The sequence below is a fragment of the Dryobates pubescens genome, chromosome Z (assembly GCF_014839835.1).
Source record: "Dryobates pubescens isolate bDryPub1 chromosome Z, bDryPub1.pri, whole genome shotgun sequence".
Classification (NCBI taxonomy): domain Eukaryota; kingdom Metazoa; phylum Chordata; class Aves; order Piciformes; family Picidae; genus Dryobates; species Dryobates pubescens.
The window spans coordinates 116832418-116854281 of NC_071657.1; the positions used below are offsets into that span (position 1 = coordinate 116832418).

The 21864-nt window shown below is 42.9% G+C and overlaps 1 protein-coding gene across 1 annotated transcript in view; it reads left to right on the plus strand.

Annotated features, from left to right (window-relative positions):
• The window catches only part of PRKCQ (protein kinase C theta), a 45151-nt gene extending 26547 nt beyond the window's left edge, over positions 1 to 18604 (plus strand). Inside the window, exons 12-17 of the mRNA XM_009900247.2 lie at positions 2830 to 2921; positions 4959 to 5021; positions 10094 to 10232; positions 13810 to 13998; positions 16922 to 17050; positions 18355 to 18604. Of these exons, the coding sequence (XP_009898549.1) occupies positions 2830 to 2921; positions 4959 to 5021; positions 10094 to 10232; positions 13810 to 13998; positions 16922 to 17050; positions 18355 to 18510 (768 nt within the window). The 3' untranslated portion in view covers positions 18511 to 18604. The remainder of the gene's footprint in view (positions 1 to 2829; positions 2922 to 4958; positions 5022 to 10093; positions 10233 to 13809; positions 13999 to 16921; positions 17051 to 18354) is intronic.
• The last annotated feature ends 3260 nt before the right edge of the window (positions 18605 to 21864 follow it).

A 21864-nucleotide genomic window follows, 5' to 3' on the forward strand; every position in this document is an offset into this window, starting at 1 on the left:
GTGTTAAACTGTGTATTTGTGTGTATGCAAGTGCTTTCACAGGCAAAGAAAACAAAATCTGAAAATCTCTGCAGAAAAGTGCTCTGGAGGGCTTCCAGCTGGTTTGAGGATTTTAAGAGCCTGTTACAGGATGTACCTTCAAAAGATCAATTTAAACGCTGCCTGCTTTATACCCATTGTTTATAGAATTGAAAGCAACTCGGATAGTGACTATTCATTCTCACAGCAGTTACATGCAGAACAGAAGCAGGTCTTTTTAACTCCATCCCTGCCGTGTCCTGAAGAGGCAGTGGGAGCCCAGCTCAGCACAGACTGATGTGGCAAGAAGCTGAGTTCCTGCAGCACTTGAGTCTTTCAGCAATGGGCAGGATTGATTGTTTAGCAGGGTCTATGCAACAGGACAAGAGGTAGTGGTTTTAAACTAAAAAGGAGAGATTTAAACTCAGTCTAAAGAAGCAATCTTTTATAGTGAGAGCAGTGAAACACTAGCCCAGGTTGCCTGGAAAGGTGGTAGATGCCCATTCCTGGAAGGATTCATGATCAGTCTGGTTGGGTCTCTAAGCAACCTAATGTAGCTGAAGATGTCCATGCTGCCTGCCAGGGAATTGGACTGGATGACCTTTAAAAGTCCTTTCCAATCCAAACTATTCTATGTTTCTATGATTTTAATAGCTTGACTAGAGAATTGTGTTGTTTTGTGTGCGGGATGCACAAGTTTGGCTTGAGAATTTGTTACCCAAGGATATTCTCATGGTGGGTCAGTAGGTTATCTGTCAGCTGTCTGGAAGGCAGATGGGTAGGGGAAAGGCACGGGGCTCTTTCCAAGCCTCCTTCAGAGCTCTGTAGGTGTCAGCACTGAGGAACAGCATTTCTGTTGGTTGGTTAACATTCCTCACTAGGACTAATCCACAGACTCTACAGGTGCAAGACTTCCAAACTGAAAACCTGCACCCATTTTATTTATTGTCCAAATTTGTATTCTTCCACTGGGAGGCCAAATCTGGCCCTGTGTTTGTGGGATGGCAGGTGAGGTTTCCAGCCAGACATCCCTTTAAATAAAAGTACAGTATTTAAAAGGATCTGGCTAAAGAAATTACACAAATTAGCACAGACAGCTGTTATCTGAAAGGAACAAACACTGTGGGGTTTCTAAATAGCCAGCTCTTGGCTTGCTGCCAGAGATGCTTACATTAGATTTTACAGACAAAAAATCTTCCTTTGACTATTAAAAATACAAGTCAAAACTCTATCTCCTCCTCACAAAAAAACCACAAACAAAACCAAATAAAGCAAACTAAAGATGGGTAAGACAAACCCATCAGATGACTTCAGATGTCCACAGAACAGAGAGAGGCTTCTGAGAAAATAAAAATTCCTGGTTTCCATTGCATTTTACACACAAAACCTGAGATTCCTGAAATGGAATTTTGAACCAGGGAGCACAACTGATTGCATAGATAGTCTTCTTCCAGCAAAAGGCCTCTGTAGGTGTAATTCAGCGTGATAGAGGTCGGTCTGAAACATCCTCCAGCTTCATCAGTGAACTGGAAGAAGACCTAGATTGTGCCCTCAGCTAATGGTACAAAGCTGGGCAGAATGGCTGACACACCAGAAGGCTGTGCTACCACTCTGCGAGATGTTATCAATATCTAAAGGGTGGGTGTCAAGAGGATGGGGCTAGACTCTTTTCAGCTGTTCCCAGCGGCAGGACAAGGGGCAATGGTCACAGACTGGACGAGAGGATATTCCATCGGAACATCAGGAAAATCTTTTTCCGGTGCACTGGTACAGGCTGCCCAAAGAGGTTGCAGAGTCTCAGTCTCTGGAGACTTTCAAAACACACCTGGATGTGATCCTGTGCAGCCTGCTGTGGGTGACTCTGCTTTAGCAAGGGGGTTTGACTAGATGATCTCCAGAGGTCCCTTTCAACTCCTGCCATTCTGTGATTCTCTAGGGGTCTGGTGCTGTAGTAGTTATGGCTCATGAAGCAGCAAAGGGATCAGTGTGGCGTACATCAAGAATCAGAAAGAAAACCTTGATGATCTGTTCTGTTCTTTATTCAACAGAGATTTCCCCTTATCCTTCCTGTGTGCCGGAATGGGAGTTTTCTACTTTCCTGGTAGAACAGATGATAGTTGCATGCAACTGAGGACAAAGACTGGATAATTTTCCAACCTTCTCTGACTTGAAAATACTCAATGGACATACAGAAATATGAATCATTCATTAATCTTTCCACCAGGAAGTTAGATTCTGCTTTATTTAATAGAGCAGCTCCCAGGCTTAAAATCAAGTGTGTGCTTAAACAAGTTGCAGCATCTGGCCAGGCTCTCCAATAACTTAAAAAGGTCAAACCCATGTGCATCCACAAAATATGTGCAGGAATGCAGGTTCCACCAGCTTAAGATCACTCCACTGGATGGATAATGCTGGAACAAGAACACACTTGCAACTTCCCTCTGTCTCTTCCAGTAGTCTCCCTGGAATCTTTTCCATCTGTCCTGTTAAACAGGCACTGTAGAGTTACTTCCTCTCTTTTAGTGAGCCTTGGGTTGTGCTGGTAAAAATGAACGGCACTAGATGGTTATTGAGTGGATTTGCAATGTTTGCTAATGCTGTGTATACAAATCAGAGCAGAGAGGATGAATGCAGGCTTGGAGAACAAAGAGGAGAAATGAGCAATGTAGAAAAGAAACTGCTTTCTATCCCAAACTCTCACTGTAATCTTTTCCTTCCTCCTTTTTAATGCTTTCTGGGTGGATTTTTTTTTTTTCCTACTTCTGTGTTCCTCTCCCTCATCCCTTTTTATCATCTTGTCTCATTCTCTAGGAAAACCTCTTTTTTGTGATGGAATACCTCAATGGAGGAGACCTCATGTTCCATATCCAGAGTTGTCATAAGTTCGACCTTCCCAGAGCAACGTAAGATGTTATTATTAACTTTTGGCTTTCAGATCACACACATGGTAGAAGCAAAAGGAGCAGCTGCAGACACCAGGGGTCTTGATACATGCAGATCATCACCCTGACCTAGTGATGCACTTGGAGCAAGCCACTTCCTCTCACTTCCTTTCCCCTCCCACAGACATTTTAAAGCCTAATCCACTCAGTTGACTTTAGTCATATATGGCCTTGCTTTGCATCCTGGGTCAACCAGGGAAAATATTTCTGTCAGGAAGCATTACAGACACTGCTACACCCTCATCAGCACTGCATCTGCCTGTAGCCTTATCCTTTAGCCTGCAAAACAGAGACCTTCTTCTAGCCTGCAACCCAGCCCCCTGCTAACCTCAGCACAGTCCAACAAATATTTGTTCAGAGCCAAGATCTGAGCTGGATTAGTCACCTTCCAAGGACTGCAGATCCTCACAGAGAGAGGCTCCAGAGGGACCTTTCAATCCAGTTGAGACCTTACTTCTGGAAGTTCTTCCACTCTCTATAAACAGCCTCCTCTGTGCCTAAGATCTTATTTGCATGACCCTTGGGTGAGGATCCTTTCGAAGCAACATACAGGTGTTTGCTGTGAATTACAGCAGCCCTGCATCTGCTGTTTGTTGCACTTAGTGAGTTCTTGTTCAGCCCCTAGTTGGAGGCCCAAATAACATCATGCACTAATTTTTACCCTAGACATGCCACCGTCAAAAAAATCCCACAGATTAATTTCAGCCCTCTGAGGAGCTAAATATCTTGGGTTTTTTCAACACTGGGTGGCCTGTAACGAAGCTGCAGGACTTGCTTAAGCTAGGGTTCCCATCCAGTGAGCAGAGGTGAAGCTGTTGTTTGTTAGAAGTAATGGGATTTTCTCTTTTCCCCTGTATGGTTCAAGGTGCAGGAGGGAGAAAGACATAATACCTATCAAAAGTGCAAAAGGTAAATTTAAACAAAAAATTAACACACCAAAAGAGAATTAAAAATGTATTGAACTTTGATTAAAGTAAACAAAAGAATTAGACTACATGAAAAGTGCTTTTAATCCTTCTGCAAGCACAAGTTGTTTTGAAAGTCAATATTGAAGCCACTACAGGAATTAATTTTTATTTAATAATTAAAAAAAAAATTAAATCAGTGTTTAATTTGATGATTTTTTTCATAAGTATTTGAATGTTCAGAATTAAGAGTCAATGCATTGAAGACCAAGGGAGCAGAGCTGGTCATCCTGTGATTGCATTCCCTTCTGGGAGGGCCCTTCCATTGTGCAGTGATGCTTCAGCCTTATGCTAACTCTTTGCAGCAGGATGTGGTGTTGTCCTGTAGGCCAACATGTGTTGAAAGCAAAGATCCCAAAAATACTCCAGAGAAAGACCAATGAGCTGCCAGCTAGTTCACATCTTGGATGAAATTTCATGAAGAAATCATAAAAGTCAGTTTGGCAGGCCAGGGAGTTTGTGGCCCTCAAACTCAGATGCCCACTTGCCTGTCCGATTACTGGAACCACTCCACTGTTCATGCAGCAGTTACAGAGTATGGCAGATTAAAGCTGCTCTTTTGAGGTCTGCAGCATAGGTACCACCTGATCTGCCTTCTTTGCAACAGCTGATGCAGGGTAGGCAGTGGAAGCTGGGTGGTGGTCTGTTGCTCCACAGCTATTCTGGAGACATCCTTGGGTACCGAAGTACCCAAGTGCCCCAAAGCTAGTTGCATATTAAAAAAATGAAGCTGGCCATGCAGTGAGGCTTTCACATCTGTAAGGATGAGGAGGCTCCAAATCTCCACCATTTCACAAAATGTCTTCAGTGGGAGCTGGGATACTTAGATTTGTGGCATGGTTTTGGGAATCTCACATCATCCATCAAACAATGGATGTAAAACCCAGTTATTCCAAGTCTTCTGGATACTTTCCAATCCTTCTAAGAACTCAATCAAATTTTGACTGCCTCAGAGACAACCTCCATCATTTGGGGTCTGGTCAAAGCTCCTGTTGGGAAGCAACCATTCTAACTTGTGCCTTCTATTACTCAGGTTTTATGCTGCTGAAATCATATGTGGACTCCAGTTCCTCCATTCCAAGGGCATAATATACAGGTAATTTTACTCTTTTGTATCAAATATGCTAAATCTTCCCTACTTTCCCTGCAAGCTCCAATGATAAATAAGAAAATATTGCTTGGATGTACTTAATGTTAGTGCATTTCTATGCAGATTTCTGTTTTATGGAGTCTGGTTGTTTTCTTTTGAAGACTAGTATAGAAAAGGAAGTTTTGAACCCTTTTTGAGAATTCAGAACAAGTCCATTGATGCCTTTATACTGAGTCGTTCATATAGCACCCAACCAAGGTGCCCAATTTATGCTTTCCATGTATGAAGGCATATAAGATCAAGTTAGCCATCAGAAATTTGGTATGTCTGCTGTGCTGATTACCCTGTGACAGTGGTGACAACCTCAGCTCAAGTCACAACAGCAAGGAGACGAGGATATGCCTTTATTTTTGGATTATTAACAGTTCCATGGTGAGATGGGATTCATCTCACCTACCACCACAGATCTGAGCTTTTATTGTAGTGAATAGAGAGGAGCATTTTAAGCTTTGTCAAACGTGTTACAGAGGTTATGAGGAGTGTCCATTTCTATTAGTGGGTTCTACAGGGAGCTGATAGGGACTACGGGGGATACTACAGCAGCTGCACTCAGAAGAGTTCCTCCCAGAGTTACTGGTATGAACTTAGTCTACTATCACAGAATCAGAGAATGGTTTGGGTTGGAAGGAACCCATGGGCAGGGACACTTTCTGGACCAGGCCACCCAAAACTCTATCCAGCTTGTCATCAGTCTTTCAAATCCCAAGGAGAAGTTCTCTACTACAAAACTGCCCATTCAAGCTTTTGCTTGGCCTCCTTAGGAGCTTCAAAGTTATGCATGGATGCTTTAATTTAATGCACATTGTGCTTCAGTCTTATATAAACAAACAGAGACAAGATGGGAGCAAGAAGAGCTGCAGAAATGAGGCCAGGGTCTGCTTTCCCATGGTCAAAAGGAATAACTGAAATTCTAGGGGGCCCTAGTCCAGATGATCTTCATAGCAAAAGTTAGTTACTAGGCTGCAGCTTTCTATAAAAGCAGGAATCAAATAGCTTGTCACAAAAAAATGAGAACGCTCACTAAAGCAGCAATGTTTGCTGAAACCAAAATGAGCTTATTTCAATGTTTGCCATGTAGTGTGAACATTAGAACAAGTGCTAAAAGTGGATGGCTTGTTTACAGTCATCTTTCCCATTAGAACACAAGCTTGGATTCAAATGAACTCACCTAATTATTCATGATTAGTAGTCATGTGGGAGCCATTTATAGGCTTTATTGACCAATGATGGTGATTGCATAAACATGATATCAATATCTATGGCATTAAGCTAAGAGGATCTCTGGGGTCTCAGCGAGTTTCTGTCTCTAATTATTGTTCTGGATGACTAAAGGGAAACATTTTCTGAGGTGCCTAAATCACTTAGCCATGTCTGTCATTTCTGTTCAGACTTCTCAGAAAATTTGATTAAAAATATCTGCAGGTCATTATGAGTTTGTGGCAGCATTGTTCATGCTGATATTTTGTTTGTAATTCACATTTTTATTGGAATTGCTACACCAGTGACATGTCAGGGTTTGGGACCAGTTTCCTCAGGAAAAGAAAGAGACGTGTAGAACCTGAAGCCATGTGAAACGCGGACAGAGTGGGATAGCTGGACAATGAGTAGCACAGTGATAGGAAGTAACAGCTCATTCACAGGGTCATAGGATCATTGAATGGCTTGATCTTGAAGGGCCCTTGACATTTCTCTAGTTCCAAACACCATAGCACAGACAGGGGTATCTTCCACTAAACCAGATTGCTCAAAGCCACCTCCAGCTTGGCCTTGAACACTTCCAGGGAGGGGGAATCCACAACTTCCCTAGGTAGCTCTTCATGTATAAACTTCAGGTCTTCTTATATCGGCATCATGTTGTCTTATATCAACCTCAGGTCATCTTACATCAACCTCTATCTTGTCTGTCAAGCCACTGTTGCTCCTCTGGGCACTACACCTGCAGGACCAGTCCACATCAGAGGACACTGCCATTGCTAGGAGAATGATGCCTCCCATCACAGACTGGGACAGACACAGGCTGTTGTGGACAAAGGCATGATGGGCCATGGTCTAAGCCACAACAAGGGGTTGCAGAAAGAGACCCAGATGGCCACTCTGCAGTAGAGAAGAAGGAGGAAGGGCCACTGCCCACTCATTACAGTTATTGGAAGAAACAGCTCATTCATAGGATCATAGAACAGCTTCAGATGGAAGGGACCTTGAAGTTCATCTAGTTCCAACCTACTGCCTACTGCCATGGGCAGGGGCACCTCCCACTAGACCAGGTTGCCCAAGGCCTCATCCAGCCTGGTCTTAAGCAGGAAATGGTGAGGAATTGCTTTGGCTATCGAGCTTTGAGAGAAAAGATTTAACCAGTCCTACTCCTTTTTGGTTTGGCATTTTTTTTTATTGAAGACAATGACAACAAGGTCAGTGGAGAACACACAGACATCAGTGTCTCAGCCAGAGTGTGGCAGTTTTAGGCTGTGCCTAGGAAATTTTCCAAAAATCTTGAGTAGAAAGGAGCAGAATGTAAATAGATTACCATTGGATGTAAAAGGGAAAATAGCGATAAGGTCTAAATAATCCCTCTGGCCTGATATCTAGCATAAAGTTAGTTGTATACACTAAGTCTTTCTCTTTTTGGCTTCTTTGCTCTAGCTGATGCTTCTGCTAGCTTGCTGACCTTGCCTGTGTTCCTTTGTTATGGCTAAGTTCTAATAGCTACTCTTTGCTCTTCTTTCTCTTGTCCCATGGGAAGGAGGGAAGGAGGGGAATCCCCCCTGGTTTTGTCCAGGGGGATTCTTGTGTTGTTTATAAATACATGGAAATATTGTATATTTTGTACCTATTCATTGCATTTGATATTTCTAGATTGTAGTTTTGCTTGCAAATATAGCTTCATTTGCTTTCCACTGAGCTGGTCTGGCAATTTTGTGTTGGGGGGAATTTCAACCCACCACACAGAGCTAACACAGCACTCAGAAAAGAGAATAGAAATTATTTTTGAAAGTACATCACTTGCAATGTAGTAGGAATAATGAATCCAGCTGTTCTGCATCATGCACTCATGTTTGGAAATGTTGGCTGAAATCTTAATGAATGAGCCGAGATGTTTTAGGCAGAAACTCCAGTCCCTGGTGCCAGTGAGTTTGAAACTCATCAAAATAATGAAAGTGAACTGTAGGTGATGGTTGTTTTTTTTTTGGTTTTGCTTCAATCTACCAGATGAGTGAAAGCAGTGCTGGCAGCCAGAGATTGATCTCAATGGTGTAACTAAAATAAGTCATTCCAGCTGGAAATTGTGACAACATGAGTGTCTGCCATTTGGAAGGCAACTGTCTTGGTTGTCTTTATATTTCTTTTTGACTGATGATTCCCACTTTTTCTTGCACCTTATTCTAGCAGCCATGAACTATTGCTCTATGACAACAATTTAGTGTGTAGATGCCACGAGGTTCCCCATCCTGACTAGGACCTGGCTGAAGCAAGACAAGTTGCTATGCACAGAGGGAGTCTGAATAGCCTTCTTTCCTGCAGTTCATCTCAGGAACATCATGCATTAGAAATTCTCTTCATAGAGTCAAAGTCATTTCTGGGGAAAAAAAGGAAAAACAAAACCACCACCACCAATAACAAAAAAATAAATAAATAAATAAAACCCACACTGCAAAACAGTTGTCACAGGGAGGGTAAATATGTGGCAACCTCATGGTTAGGATTGTAGCCTGGGGTGTGGAAAATGTGCATAGGCTCTGAAACAGCAGTCCAATCTATCCTCAGCTGTGGGCACAAGCAAATGTTTCTGGGTGCTTTGGGAACCCTGAGAAGGAATAGTTGTTGATAGCACAGGGTAGACAGTGCAGGAACATGGATCTCTGAGACTGGGAAGCTCAAATTCTACCTACATGCCAGGTGAAGTGTCACATCAGTGAACTAAACATTTCCCCAAGCCATTATTTCAATGGAAAGCAAAACTTTTAGGTAAGGTATAAGAAGTTTGACATAGAAGCCATGCTGCCCTTCCTTTCTCTCTGCCTTTTTCTTTCTTTCTTTACATTCTTTTCCCTCCTTTCAAAGGTTGTTCCCATGTGAGGACCCCTTTGTTCTCTGTCAGTGGCTGCAATTCATCAACATGCTTTAATTTCCTTCTCTCTTTTTATTCATTCTCTGTGCTCCTTGCTTTCCAACAATAATTCAAATCCTGAAACCTCTGACAGCAACTCAATGGTTTTGTGTGAAGGGCTTTGTAAATCTCCAGGGCTCAGATCATGCATCCCACCAGTGAAAAGATGGTGAAGTTCTGCTGATAACCTGGGATTGTTCTGACTCCTTGCAAGCCATGAAGGGCTTGCAGGTCCTTACCTCTTCCAGCACTGAGAGGGAGATCTGGCAGCAGCTTCTGAGACAGTACTGAGATTTCCAGGGAAGGAGAAAGTCAGCATTAGCTGATCCCTTCTTGCTGACCTTCTCCAGGCTGCGTTAGGACAGAAGCACTAGCTGTTGCAAAGTACTTTCCAGCTTCACTTTCTACATCCTCAAAGGAGGCAGCTTTAAGAAGACTGTAGAATCATAACTGGTTTGCATTAGAAGGCACCTTTAAAGGTCATCTAATCAAACCCCCCTGCAGTAAGCAGGGACGTCTTCAACTAGATCAGGTGCCTTAGAGCCCCATTCAATCTGCCCTTGAAAGTTTCCAGGGGTGGGACAACTACCACCTCTCTGGGCAGCCTGGGCAGTGTTTCACCACTCTCAGGGTGAAATATTTCTTCCTTAGATCTAGTCTAAATGTGCCTCTTGTCCTATCACAACAAACAGGTCCTGCTAAAATATGACTTGGGTAAAGTCTTCTCCAACAGTGGTGGGACAGGAGGAGTAAGGAAGAAGTCCAAGAGTGCAGTTCCTCAGCCTTCCTTTGTAATTGCAACATGAGGGCACTACATGGAAGCAGATAGCAAGTTAGTTTGTGTAACCTGCTGAAATAACTCATGTGGCTCTGCAATGCTTTAAAGGCAGATTTTCCTTCTTTTTCTCCACAGAGACTTGAAGCTAGATAACGTCCTCCTAGACAATGAGGGGCACATCAAAATTGCTGACTTTGGGATGTGCAAGGAGAACATGTTTGGAGATGCAAAGACAAGTACTTTCTGTGGAACTCCTGACTATATCGCTCCTGAGGTAGGTGTGGGTTGTAAAGAGGTAAGCAAGCTGCTGTGGAACAGAGAACATGTCTTAAGACATGACTGTCAGTCAGTGGTAGAGCCTTCAAAGAGTAATAACCTGCTTTTGAGCAGTTCCAGGCTAGAAACTGGATTTCAATTTGACTCAGAGTCTGCATTGCTGTCTGGCATCGCTTATGTTTGTGGATAATTAATTTTTGGGGGCCTTGGAAGCAATTGGTGCTGGCTTAACCAAGAAACACAATACTTAATGGAAATACAATTTGTGCCTTTGGAAAAGAAGCTCCAAGAGGTACCTCCTGCAATTCTAGGAGAGAAACAGCATGAGGAATGGGAAGTATGTTCCCTAGTAGTCTTCCATGGCTATGCAGGCTCCTTGATAGCTGGTGGGGAGCTATGGGCACTTCCAAAGTGATGTCATTGCAAGCTGAGAAAGAAAATAGAAAAAAGTTGGACAAAATGCTCACCTGGAGCAGATTCTCCTTCCTCATGGATTAACCATCTTTTAGCTAGAGAAGGAAAGCTGAGGTTTGCCTTCCATCAGGGATATGCTCTGATGCACCCATAAACTTGGACTTCTCACTTACTCAGACAAGTTCTTAGCTGGCTGCAAACACAGCCTGCATCACAAGCATCCTCCCAGCGACGAGTAAGGCACTATATGATCTAAAAAGATTTTGCCTTCAGAGCATAGGTTTCAAGGTCTTAAACTTAAAACTGAGCACAGACTTGAAGGTCTGTCTAGATAAAAAAGAACCAAGGACTGTTTTTAAAAGGGGTGCAGATGCTTGGAGACATAAACATGAGAGTGGTCATACATCCCAATTTTTCCTCTTTAAACGTTAGCAGTCAGAGGAGAGGCTGTTGCTGTACAGAGGACAGCTGAGTGCTAACGTACTAACTATGGGCTCTGGGCTAGCTACTTCTCTGCTATGGCTGTGCAGGGCAGCCAGAGCACCTCATGTCACTTCGTGAATCCATCCCTGGAGGACATATCTCCACAAGTTGCATCCTGGTGAAGGAGGCTCTTAAACTAGAGAAAATGGAGTTGTATCAGGGCTAGGATGTACTTAAGCTTATAAGGGCATGGCAAAGCTTGTAGCTTTTGTTAAGTAAGGTTCTGCTCTGTCCCCTTGACTTAGTAAAGCTGGAGCTCACATGGAGAAAGGTGCTAAGCTCCATGCAAAAACATACCAACAGTTCCTCTTCTCATAATGCAGTTGATATCTACTTCTGCTTGGCAGAGAAAAGGTGGGCCTGACCTCTACATGCCTATGCAATAAAACTGTGTGGTCACAGACACCAGACTCCAACTTGCCCATAGGAAGATCCTTTTCATTTCCCCGTGTTTCTTTCTATGTTTTCTTGTGTAGAAACTTGTTGTTTTTTAATGGGTTTTTTTCCTAGAAATTTTAGATAGTTTGAACTAGAACTCTCCAGAAAAAGGGTAAGCTTCCTTAACCTGATGACCTTACACAATGATAGATCTTGTTGTGGAGAGGCTTTGACTAATTAGGTGGCAAATTGGGACCAAATAAAACATTTTTCAGCTCAGAGAAGAATCTACAAGTCATCCATGCACCATTTTTGGTATTACTCTGAAATCCATTTAATCTCCTTTTGAGATCCCATTTCCTGATTTTAGTCTTTTCTTGATGGATATTGGTAATTTACAAATAGCTTTTAAAGCTTCTGGATTATTTTTTTTCTCTTTCACTACAATTCATTGATCTTTCACTGTGCACCAAGGGCTCAATTCTGCTCGAAGTTACGCCACTGCTGACACAAGAGCTGGTCTCTTCAAATCAGTTAGATTTTTATAGTCTAACACCAGATGCAAGTGTGCTCTGCAATCAAGCTGTAATTGCCTTTTATTCCCCTTCAATATGCTTTTATTTAATAAAGGAAAAAATGTTATTTTCTGCCTCTAAAAAAAGAGAGCTCAGTAATAATCCATTATCTCTGATTTTACTTCATAGAAAAGAGGAAGACTAGAATAGCTTAGGGTTTTATTTCTGCACCATCATTTATTTTAGAGATTGAATGAGTGCACATGAAATACTTTGCCTCTAAATTGGAAGCACTGCTCTAGTTCATGGATCATCTCTCCTCCCAGAGGCAGGGGCACTGGACTTCTTGTCAGTATTTCAATGGAGATGCTAGCACTGTAATTTGTTACCGATCCGGCACCTTGGTTACAGCCATGAAAAAAAAGGGGGCTTGGGGTCAGTAGACAAGTAATTCATTTTTTTTATTAAAAAAAAAAAAAAAAAAAAAAAAAGACAAGAAAAAAGATAATAAACCTGAAATTAATTTACTGAGTTTATTTATTTTCCCAGAAAACTTCAAAGCTTATAAATCTTTTCTTTGACTGCCATACAACATTTAATTTCAATTTCAAGACATTTTGTACTTCAAAAATTAAGTCTTCTAAAAATAATATACCTTCCCATAAGGAAAGGTTGGGATGATTTTATTTACAAGGGATCCAGCTGTAAGCCCAGGAACAGGCTGGAACAGGGAGGTGGTGGAGTTACCATCCCTGGAGGTGTTAAAATAACATGTAGATGTGGTGCTGAGGGACATGGTTTAATGTTGACTTGGCTGAGCTGGGTTGGACTTAATGATCTTAAGGGTCTTTTCCAACCTTAATGATTCTATTATTCTATAATTCTGTAAAATATACTAGGGGGGTCTTGCTGATTCCTTGTTTTTTTGGCTCCGAGTGAAACACATTGTACATATTGCATCTTATATTCAAATACTTTTTTGTCCTTTTCCTATCTCCTCTTTTGATTTTTGGGGACAGGTGTGGGTTTAGAATTCTGACATCAGGATCTTGCTTTGCTGGATGCCACAGGTATATGCAAAGGGATACTTCTCACTTAATGTGTGAAAATTCATCTAAAAATGAAGCATTAGACAGCTTTATAGTGTTGCATAAGGATTAGCATGCCAGAAGACAAGGCATGCCTTCCTATCTTAGCTGTGTAAGTCACCTTTAAATTGCTTCCATTGCCTATAAAGAGACTCTAGATAATTAAATTATTAAGACACAACTTCTAGGGGATAAGATGAATCCAGGCCCACCCACTTCCACTGTACCTCAGAGACAGCAGTAAAGATAACCTCTCTAAATCATAATTTTTCAGCTATCAGCAGATTCGTATGTATTGATCTAGACAGTTGTTTTCACTGGTATTAAGCTACCTCCAGAACATGTCATTGTCACCTACATTGTAGCTATAGCATAAGGAATTATATTGCAATCAAGCCATGGGCTCCAAAGTGAAGATTGTGCATTACAATGAACTATTCACCTCTCCAGCTCTAAAATCTTCATAAGGCTCCTAGACCTCACAGTCTCCAGAGGTACCTTTAGACATCTGCAGTGTAAATATCCATATATCAGCAAGTTATCTAGGCTCCTTGATAAAGAAAGGAGATGAACAGAGAAAGCTCCAAGGAAACCTTACAGCAGCCTTCTGTTACCTGAAGATCCCTTCCAACCCAAACCAATCTATCACTCTGTAATTCAATGATTTTATGACACTGTGACTCCTCTCTTTGGGCAGATATTGCTGGGGCAGAAGTACAACACCTCTGTTGACTGGTGGTCTTTTGGTGTCCTACTATATGAGATGCTTATTGGTCAGTCTCCTTTCCATGGCCAAGATGAAGAGGAGCTTTTCCAGTCTATCCGTATGGATAACCCATTCTACCCTCGCTGGCTTGACAAGGATGCTAAGGATATTTTGGTGAAGGTAAGAATTGCCATCCATTGATCTAAAGGGCTGTGGGGTTTTTTGTCATAACTGTCACCTTTGATTTGTGCAACTTCAGCTGTTGTTTAGAGAAGCAAATTTACTCTGAGAGGACCAGAGAGAGTCACTTTCTTGTCTGTCAACCTCAAAACTCACCTAACTTATGACAAAAGACCATCTTTAAGTCTTATTTCTCTTGAGTTGTGATGATGGCTCCTCACCTATAGTAAGTAGGATCACAGGGTATCAGATACCAGCAAAGATCAGTTTCTTTGCAGAGCAGTCACTAAAGTGTAAGGTATGTTAATTCCTGCAAGAGATATTCTGCCAGGCTTCACACTAAGGTTTACAGTGACTTCTGTGATAATTATGGCTTTGAAAAAGTTCTTGTGCCTCAGAGATATGAGGACATGTAGGGTAGATTTCTTTGGTATTCCATGTGATTTTCAGAAGAAAATATTTTGCATCTTTGCACTGAGCTAAAGAGCAGGAAAACAAAGCCTGAGCTGTGTCCTGAAGTGGTGGAGCTACTCAAGCTAGTAGCACCATGTCATCTGAATTTTTTGCCCTTTGAATCTCCTGCATGGCAACACACACTGTCCTTTCTGAGTGGACTACTCTTGTGATTCCCTCTAATGAGCATCCTCCTCATCTTTAGGTTCCCTTTCAGGAATACATTAATTTTTTTATTGCTTCCTTCTCAGCTTCATGCCATTTAGCATCATAGTCTTTCTGGCTTGGGATGCAAATTATTCTAGAATGGCAAGATAAAAAGACAATGAAGTCACAACTAGTCTAACAAGTTACCTCTCCTCAGCTGGGTCTAAGGCATATTAATTCAATATGGAGCATGATAAGATAACACACATTGAACATGTACAGGGACTTACAAATGCTCAGCTGATCAAAGAATCATAGAATCACAGGATTATAGAATGTACTGGGTTGGAAAAGCCATCTGGAGGCCATCTAGTCCAATCCCCCTGCAGTCAGCAGGGACAACCCCAACTAGATCAGGTCATTCAGAGCCCCATCAAGCCTGACCTTGTATGCCTCCAGGAACGCAGCCTCCACCACCTCCCTAGGCAGTGTTCCACCATCTTGATAGTAGGATGCCCAGGAAAGAACTTCTTCCTAATGTCCAGTCTAAATCTACCCTGCTCTAGTTTAAAAACATTTCCCCTGTCCTAGTGTTACAAGCCTTTGTAAATAGTCCTTCCCCAGTGTTCTTGTAAGCCCTATTCATTTACTGAAATGCTGCTATATGGTCTTCCTAGAGTCTTTCCTTCTCAAGGATGAACCACCCCAACTCTCAACTCATCCAAGTGCCGGGTTCTGCACATTGGCCACAGCAACCCCATGCAGAGCTACAGGCTGGGGTCAGAGTGGCTGGAGAGCAGTCAGGCTGAGAGGGACCTGGGGGTGCTGGTCGACGGTAGACTGAACATGAGCCTGCAGTGTGCCCAGGCAGCTAAGAGGGCCAATGGCATCCTGGCCTGCATCAGGAACAGTGTGGCCAGCAGGAGCAGGGAGGTCATTCTGCCCCTGTACACTGCACTGGTTAGGCCGCACCTCGAGTACTGTGTCCAGTTCTGGGCCCCTCAGTTTAGGAAGGATGTTGACTTGCTGGAACGAGTCCAGAGAAGAGCAACAAAGTTGGTGAGGGGTTTGGAACATAAGCCCTACGAGGAGAGGCTGAGGGAGCTGGGGTTGCTTAGCCTGGAGAAGAGGAGACTCAGGGGTGACCTTATTACTCTCTACAACTACCTGAAGGGAGGTTGTAGACAGACAGATGTTGGTCTCTTCTCCCAGGCAAGCAGTACCAGAACAAGAGGACACAGTCTCAGGCTGCGCCAGGGGAGATACAGGCTGGATGTTAGAAAAAAGTTCTATACAGAAAGAGTGATTGCACATTGGAATGGGCTGCCTGGGGAGGTGGTGGAGTCGCCATCGCTGGAGGTTTTTAGGAGAAGACTTGACGGGGTGCTTGGTGCCGTGGGTTAGTTGCTTGGGCGGTGTTGGATTGGTTGATGGGTTGGACGCGATGATCTTGAAGGTCTCTTCCAACCTGGTTTATTCTATGTATTCTATGTATTCTCTCTCAGCCTCCACCCACCCACCAGCCCTTCTCTATTGGAGAACAGCAGGTCAAGCAGGGCCTGACCCCTGGTAGGCTCACTTAACAGCTGCATCAAGAAGCTGTCCTCCATACACTCTAAGAACCTTCTGGATTGCCTCCTCTCTTCTGAGTTAAGTTCCCAGCAAATGTCTGGCAGATTAAAGTCACCCACAAGGACAAGGTCTGATGATCTTGAGACAGCCTCCAGCTGCTTGTAGAATAATTCATCAACCTCTTCATCCTGGTTGTGTGGTCTATAACAGACTCCAAGCAGGATGTCAGTTTCGTTAGCCCTTCTTCTGATTTTAACCCACAGGCACTCAATCCTTTCATCCTCCAGCTCAAGTTCTGTGGCATCAAGAGATTCCCTATAACTAATTTGTTCAGAAATGCATATCATAGCAGAGTGAGATTTTGAACATCTGTATCTGGGACACATTCTGCCATGTCTCTGCACAAACAACCTGTACTTCTGTCAGGATTAAAGATAGAAATCATCTTAATACCAATCAATAAATGTCCGTGTTTAGGAAAAAAACCCAGCATTTCCTCTGTGATGGGCTATTCTTACTGCCACTGACTCTGGATAATTACTTATTCCACCCTGTATTATCACCACAGTCCTGGCATGTTATACTGAGGATCCAAACTAGTTCTTCATTGAGAAATGTAGTAAGGTAGAAGAGCCTTCACACTTTCAACCAACTGTGCTTGAGTTTGAAGTCTGAGACCCTATCTGGTAGGACTGTCCTGTTGAACACACTGCTGTTGATAAAAGATTAAGGTGTTTCTTCAATATTCTAGCTTTTTGTGAGAGAACCTGAGAGGAGACTGGGAGCAAGAGGGAACATCCGCCAGCATGCCTTTTTCCGGGAAATAAACTGGGAAGCTTTAGAAGAGAGAAGGATGGAGCCTCCTTTCAAACCAAGAGTGGTAAGGATGCATCTTCTTACCATTCCACCCATCTCATGTCTGTCTTTCCTGAATCATTCATTCCCCAAATATTTAAAGTCTCCAGCACATGCTAGCAATAAACCAAAGCCAGGACCCACAGGAATGTTATAAAGCCATCTATTTAAGGATGCTATCCAAAGTCTTCAATATCAGAGACCTTGAATCCTTCTAGATTCATGGAGTCAGTATTTTAAGGAGTGGTAAATGTCATCTTCACACTAGAGCTAAAAGTTTTAGGCACCAAGTGAAGGCTTTCAAAATGTCCTCAAATGTCCAGGGTTATCTTCTGGAGCTGCTCTGCACATGTGGTCCCTGTGTAACAGTAGATGAAGGACCTTGGTCTCCTGTCTAAAAGTAAATGGAGGACCTTTTTCTTGGGCAGTCAGAATGGAAACTGTTGCCTCTTACTTAAATCTCTAAATGCAGATTAAATTTGCCACAGGCTGTTTGGTCTGTTGTGTACATCAGAGACAATCAGCTGAACACATCTACAGTTTGAATCTGCCACAACCTCACTTGTTGCATAGGTGTGGGAAAGATAATTGTGAGCTTTGTGCATCTGTTGGCTGGGCTGCCTAACCTAAACATCATGACTACTTTGTGATGGCTATAAGTCCAAGTCTAGCATGCCCAAACCTAAGATACCCACTTTCTGAGTTATCATTGCAAAGGTCTGGATGCCACTTAAAACACCTTCCCTTAACTACACAAGTGCAACCTACTCTGTAGGGATTAGCTTTCACTGCACTGCAGAAACTAAAGAAGCAAAAGAAGTTCAGGTAATGAGCTGATCAGGATAGTCCTGACTACTTTTAACAGTCCTGTTAAACTATTACAGTCCTATTAATAACAATAATATAATTTCATTTGACAAGTGCATGATATATCCATTTTACAGTTCTTCACAAGTGTTATTTAATTGATGGGTCTAGTCCATCCTGCCTGGCAGAATTCATGGACCACAGGCTCAATGTCTCCTATATAATATTTATTCTCATTACTACCTCCTTAGATGGTATTAAGCAAGGGGCTACCACTGGTTGCTGGGTATTAAGAGCTCACTGCAGCTTGACATGCTTCTGTGCATGGTTTGGGCTAGAGTAATAAATCATTGTGCAAAAAGACAAGAGCAAAAGCATTGTGGGTTCCCTGGCTGAGCTGAGCTTGTTCCCAACTACCTGAGCTGTGCCCACAGGAAGCAGCCTGATAGGGCCAGTACCGTTGTAATGAAGATCTGAATGTTCATAGTTTAACATCTGTTTTTTTCTTTCCTTTTCTTGAAGAAATCCCCCAGTGACTGTAGCAACTTTGACAAGGAATTTCTAAATGAAAAACCCAGACTGTCCTGTGCTGACAGAGCACTGATTAACAGCATGGACCAAAATATGTTCAGCAACTTCTCGTTTGTGAACCCTAAAATGGAGAAAATCTTTTCCTGAGATCTGAATTACTGAATGTCTGATGGGACTCTCTGTATTGATTTGAGTAACACTTTGTCAATTGAAGACTATGCATGGATATTTTTATCAAGAATCCACCAGAAAAACACCTCAGTGAAAGTTTGTGCCATGCCTGGAGGCTTCCAGTTTATATCAGTCCATAGTAGATGCCAATCAATCTTCCCAAATGACGAAGTTTCTTCATGGTATCTTTTGGTCTCTCTTCTCTCTTTTCCCAATGTTCTTGAAGTTGAGAGCATCTGAAAAAAAAAGAAAGTGACAAAACCTGTTCCACTCTGCTTGTGCACACAGTCAAAGGGTTTCTCTGTAAGAAAAAACAAGTCTGAGCTTCTTGTGATGTCATGCCCATTTCTCAATTCTCACCTTGACCCACCTCCTTCTGAAAGGCAAGTGGTTTCCTCAAAGCCTAGGGGCATCTGGGAAGACTTCAGGCCAGGTGCTTTGGTAACCTCCACTTGTACATGTGCAGAACTGTGCATATGTACACAGGAGTTTTGAAGAAGCAACTTTACTCCCTACACACTTTAAAAGCAACGTTCACAGGTGTTAGGATTCAATTTTGCTCCAGTGGGACAAAGAGACTTTGCAGGTGCTAATTGCAGCATTCATACATTTCAGTCAGAGTCCTGGAGCTAAGGACTCAACCCTTGAATGAGGATTGTGCCCATAGCAAGTGTCAAGTTTGATGCAGAAAACCAGTGGTTTACATTTAGTACTTGATCAGGAGGGATGGGAAGTTGCAGTCCAGCAGAAAGCCACAAGAACCTCTGTTCCAAAACTCTTTAACTGTCCTCATACATGCCACACTCAGGGCAAATTCTAAACTGGTCTTTCAAGAGTTTTATCCTAAAACCATGTGAGAAAGGTGGAGGAGGTTTCCTCAAACCAGTGTTTAAAGTGTCCTAAAACAAATCTTTCCGTTATAGCCCTGGCATATTTTACTTGAATCATACAATCACACTATGGTAGGTGTTGGAAGGGACCTCTGGAGATCATCTAGTCCAGCTTCTTTGCTACAGCAAGGTCAGCTACATCAGGTTGCACAGGATCACATCCAGGCAGGTTTTTAATATCTCCAGATTAGGAGACTCCACAACCTCTCTGGGTAGCCTTTTCCAGGTAGAATAGAATTAACCAGGTTGGAAAAGACCTTCAAGATCATCACGTCCAACCTATCACCCAATACCATCTAATCAACTAAACCATGGCACCAAGTGCTTCATCCAGTCTCTTCTTAAACACTTCCCGTGATGGTGACCACACCACCTCCCTGGGCAGCCCATTCCAATGGCCAATCACTCTTTCTGTGAAGAACTTCTTCCTAGCATCCAGCCTAAACCTCCCCTGGCACAGCTTGAGACTGTGTCCTCTTGTTCTGGTGCTGGTTGCCTGGGAGAAGAGACCAACTCCCACCTGGCTACAACCTCCCTTCAGGTAGTTATAGACAGCAATAAGGTCTCCTCTGAGCCTCCTCTTCTCCAGGCTAAGCAACCCCAGCTCCCTCAGCCTCTCCTCATAGGGCTGCGCTCCAAACCCCTCCCCAGCTTTGTTGCCCTTCTCTGGACACATTGCAGGTAGTAAAGGCTGATATCCTTGCAAAGGCTGATATGCTTTCTATGTCTCCAAATGATGACTGAATGGTTTGGCATGCATAGTGGACACAGGTTAACAAGCTGCATGGTCACAAGGCAGGACAGCATGTCAGGTGAGGGTGGTTGCCTCCTTCACCTTGTGGTATTTTGCCACATGTTGTATCCCTTTGCAGCCTGTGGAAACATAGATGAGTTTTTAAAAAGTCTTTTCTGTGATCCTTTCATAGCAGGATCCTTTTACATGACACTGGACTGTTTTCTATGGTTGGAGAGATACAGAACCACCCAGTTAATTCTTGTCACTGAGATACCATTTAAATACTGGGTCAAAATTAAGTCAAAGCCCTGAGGATTCTATAATAACTTAAACTTAGGCAAGTAAGCCAAAGTAGTGTTAGGCTCTAATTGAAATGTATCCATTTGGAGGTTTTTTTCATCAACCCCTTCAACTTGTGGGGAGGTTCTCACCCAGAATCAGATTTCCTTCAGAGGTACCTTTCTGACTGTGCTGGATCAGGCTGTCCGTTTGAACCTTTCAACAGGGTGAATGCAGCCTTGCAGGCAGTGCTGGGACATCTCTGTTAGAGACTGCAGGTAGCAAATCCTTCAGCACCAAGAGCAGAAGTGCCCAGCATCTAGAAGCGCAGCAGGGTGCCCTCACAAAGGTTCAAGTCCAGTGACTCACAGACACTGGGGGCATTTGTCTTCACAGTTTGTGCAGCTGGTCACCATGTTGAATGAGAACAGTGGACATGTGGTTTTTTTAATTCCAGTGGTGTTTGTACAGTTTAATAAAATGTTGTGTACCATTGGAAAGTGGTCTTGAAGTGATTAAATAGGGACCAAGAACAGGAAGTGCTTAGAAAAGCCATTAAAATGCACCTGTGCTTTCTTGGAGATGTTCCCCAGGGGAATTCCAACCCACAAATACCCAGGAGCAGCAAGGATTTGAACAACTGTGACAGCTCCATAGGTCAGTATCTAAAACAAGGATTTGGTGCTGTGCAAAGGCATCTAAGAAGACCGTGAAATTATTCTTTTCACTTCTGTGGTGAAGTAGTTGTAAATGGGTCTTGTTTCTCAAAGGGGTTGCAGAGCCAGATGTGTAGAGCTCATTACTACTGGAATCATAAAATCATTTTTGTTGGAAAAGACCTTAAAGTTCAAGTCCAACTGTTACCCAGCACTGCAAGGTCACTACTAAACAATATCGCTCAGCGCCATATCTACATGGCTTTTAAATCTTTCTGTGGAAGGTGACCCTGCCACTTCCTGGAGCAGCCTGTTCCAGGGCTTGACAACCCTTTCAGTGAAGAAATTTTTCCTAATACCCAGACTAAATAACCTGTCCCTGGAACGACCTGAGGGCATTTCCTCTCATATTGCCTGTTACCTGGAAGAAGATACTGACCCCCACCTCGCTACAGCTTCCTTTCAGGTAGTTGTAGAAATCCATAAGGTGTCCCTTGAGCCTTCTTTTATTCAGGCTGAACAACCCCAGCTCCCTCAGCTACTTGTGTTCTAGACTCTAAACCAGCTTTGTTGCCCTTCTTTGGACACTCTGCAGCACCTCAATGTTTTCTTGTAGTGAGGCACCCAAAACTTATTGCTGTATTCAACGTGCATAGAGAGTGACTCAGGCTGTCTTCCTTTGAGGCTGAGTCAACCAAGTCCTTGGAGAGCTTCACTCCATCCACAGACTATGGAGTCTGAATGATTTGATCCAGACTAACACATTTCC